This window comes from Sander lucioperca, chromosome 5 (genome assembly GCF_008315115.2).
Source record: "Sander lucioperca isolate FBNREF2018 chromosome 5, SLUC_FBN_1.2, whole genome shotgun sequence".
Taxonomy (NCBI): domain Eukaryota; kingdom Metazoa; phylum Chordata; class Actinopteri; order Perciformes; family Percidae; genus Sander; species Sander lucioperca.
Window position 1 is genome coordinate 13762263 of NC_050177.1, and position 2500 is coordinate 13764762.

At 53.5% G+C, this 2500-nt stretch overlaps 1 protein-coding gene and 1 long non-coding RNA gene across 4 annotated transcripts in view; one reads left to right on the forward strand and one right to left on the reverse strand.

The window, feature by feature from the left end:
- Nucleotides 1-2500, forward strand: part of LOC116034426 (fibroblast growth factor 12-like) — a 50188-nt gene that overhangs the window by 32166 nt on the left and 15522 nt on the right. Inside the window, exon 1 of one of the 3 annotated variants that reach the window (XM_031277127.2) lies at nt 1135-1374. The exons of the other annotated variants lie outside the window; for them this stretch is intronic. Within the exon in view, the coding sequence (XP_031132987.1) occupies nt 1176-1374 (199 nt within the window). The 5' untranslated portion in view covers nt 1135-1175. Of the gene's footprint in view, nt 1-1134; nt 1375-2500 lie in introns of those variants that run through there. 3 annotated transcript variants of the gene reach the window in all.
- LOC116034428 overlaps nt 1-2500 on the reverse strand; it is a 16362-nt gene that overhangs the window by 10953 nt on the left and 2909 nt on the right. The window lies entirely within an intron of this gene.

The following is a 2500-nucleotide window of genomic DNA, read 5'->3' on the forward strand; positions in this document are numbered from 1 at the left end:
AACACAGACACACACAAACACACACACAGACGCACACACACACACACAGACCCACAAACACACACAAACAGACAGACACACACACATACACAAACACACAGACACACTCACACAGTTTCCAGGACGTTCGTCCGTTTGATCACCTTGGAAGCGGCCAAAAGTTCCAATACTTTTACAACGTTACATAACTCTACGTCTGAAAGAGATTTTATGGTTTCTTGTGAATGATGGTTGAAGCGTTGGCGCCTCCTCGGCTGTAAACGGAAGCTACAGGATGTGAACTCACATCTTCTGACAAAAACATAACCTGTAAAATATCCGTATTTAGCGGTCGTTTCCCCCAGATGTGTCTTATCGTCGGAGGTCACTCACGTGAAGATCCTTCCTCTGAAATCACGTCTACGATGAGACTACCGTGCATCAGACACACGGGATGTACTCTGCTTCAATTTTGACGCTTTTAACGATTCCTTACAGGTCCAATGTGTAGGAATTTCTCCCATCTAGCGTTGAGATCATATATATCAATCAACTCTCTCACACCTCGCAGTTCACAGTACGTATTACAGCTACGGTAGCCTCCACGCGTCAAAAAGTCTCTTGCTCTTTTCAAGAAGACTCCTGTTCCGGAAATTTTGGATTTTGAATACGTGTGGTCCTCCATGTTTTCCTTCTTCAAATTTGGCCGAGGGCCGGGAAGCTACGATACCCATTAGCAGCATTAGCAGCATTAGCAGCAGCTGTGAGTTTATCATGTGACAGTGAAAACGTGAAAGACGGAGCAGTATGTCCTGTATGTCCCTTACCGGCTAACGTATTTCAAGATGGAGCATGAAGATGGAGCGTCTACCCCAGTTAATGCAAACGCAAACGTAAAATTTCAAGCCAATAGGAATACTTGGAATTGATGGTGGTGGTAAGGAATATTTGTGAACGGGAAACACGTTACACACTCGGACCTTTAAGTGTGTTTTGAAAAGTCGAGATATGTAGGTTTTCTCTTTCTAATCATGGAGTAAGAAACTGATCCTTCTACGCTCGGTGGATTCTACCGTTCAGACCGCTCGGATGGCGTCTGTTTTTTCGGACTAAGAAGTGAGTGTTTCCCGGCCTCAGCGAGCAGAGCAGGTTGTTTAGTTCCTCGGTGGCTCCGCCCACCTCTCAGGGGGGGGGAGATGGCGGCGGCCATCGCCAGCTCCCTGATCCGCCAGCGGCGTCAGGCACGCGAGACCAACAACGAAAAGGTCGCCACCAACAAGAGACGCACCAGTCCCACCAAAGACCCGCGCTCGCTGTGTGAGAGAAACATCTTCAGCGTCTTCAGCAAAGTTCGCTTCTGTAGCGGGAAGAAAAGGCCGGTACGCCGGAAACCAGGTGGGTTCAAAGACTCCCAACTAGTGGTGCAGGGGTACGTGTACCCCTAGGGGTACTCTGGTGGACTGCAGGGGGTACGTGTACCCCTAGGGGTACTCTGTTGGACTGCAGGGGGTACGTATACCCCTAGGGGTACTCTGGAGGACAGCAGGGGGTACGTGTACCCCTAGGGGTACTTTGTAGGACTGCAGGGGGTACGTATACTCCTAGGGGTACTCTGTAAGACTACAGGGGGTACGTGTACCCCTAGGGGTACTTTGTAGGACTGCAGGGGGTACGTGTACCCCTAGGGGTACTCTGGTGGACTGCAGGGGGTACGTATACCCCTAGGGGTACTCTGTATGACTGCAGGGGGTACGTGTCCCCCTAGGGGTATTTTGTATGACTGTAGGGGGTACGTGTCCCCCTAGGGGTACACTGTAGGACTGCAAGGGTACGTGTCCCCCTAGGGGTACTCTGGAGGACTGCAGGGGGTACGTGTCCCCCTAGGGGTACACTGTAGGACTGCAAGGGTACGTGTCCCCCTAGGGGTACTCTGGAGGACTGCAGGGGGTACGTGTCCCCCTAGGGCTACTCTGTAGGACTGCAAGGGTACGTGTCCCCCTAGGGGTACTCTGGAGGACTGCAGGGGGTACGTGTCCCCCTAGGGGTACTCTGTAGGACTGCAAGGGTACGTGTCCCCCTAGGGGTACTCTGGAGGACTGCAGGGGGTACGTGTCCCCCTAGGGGTACTCTGTAGGACTGCAAGGGTACGTGTCCCCCTAGGGGTACTCTGGAGGACTGCAGGGGGTACGTGTCCCCCTAGGGGTACACTGTAGGACTGCAAGGGTACGTGTCCCCCTAGGGGTACTCTGGAGGACTGCAGGGGGTACGTGTCCCCCTAGGGCTACTCTGTAGGACTGCAAGGGTACGTGTCCCCCTAGGGGTACTCTGGAGGACTGCAGGGGGTACGTGTCCCCCTAGGGGTACTCTGTAGGACTGCAAGGGTACGTGTCCCCCTAGGGGTACTCTGGAGGACTGCAGGGGGTACGTGTCCCCCTAGGGCTACTCTGTAGGACTGCAAGGGTACGTGTCCCCCTAGGGGTACTCTGGAGGACTGCAGGGGGTACGTGTCCCCCTAGGGGTA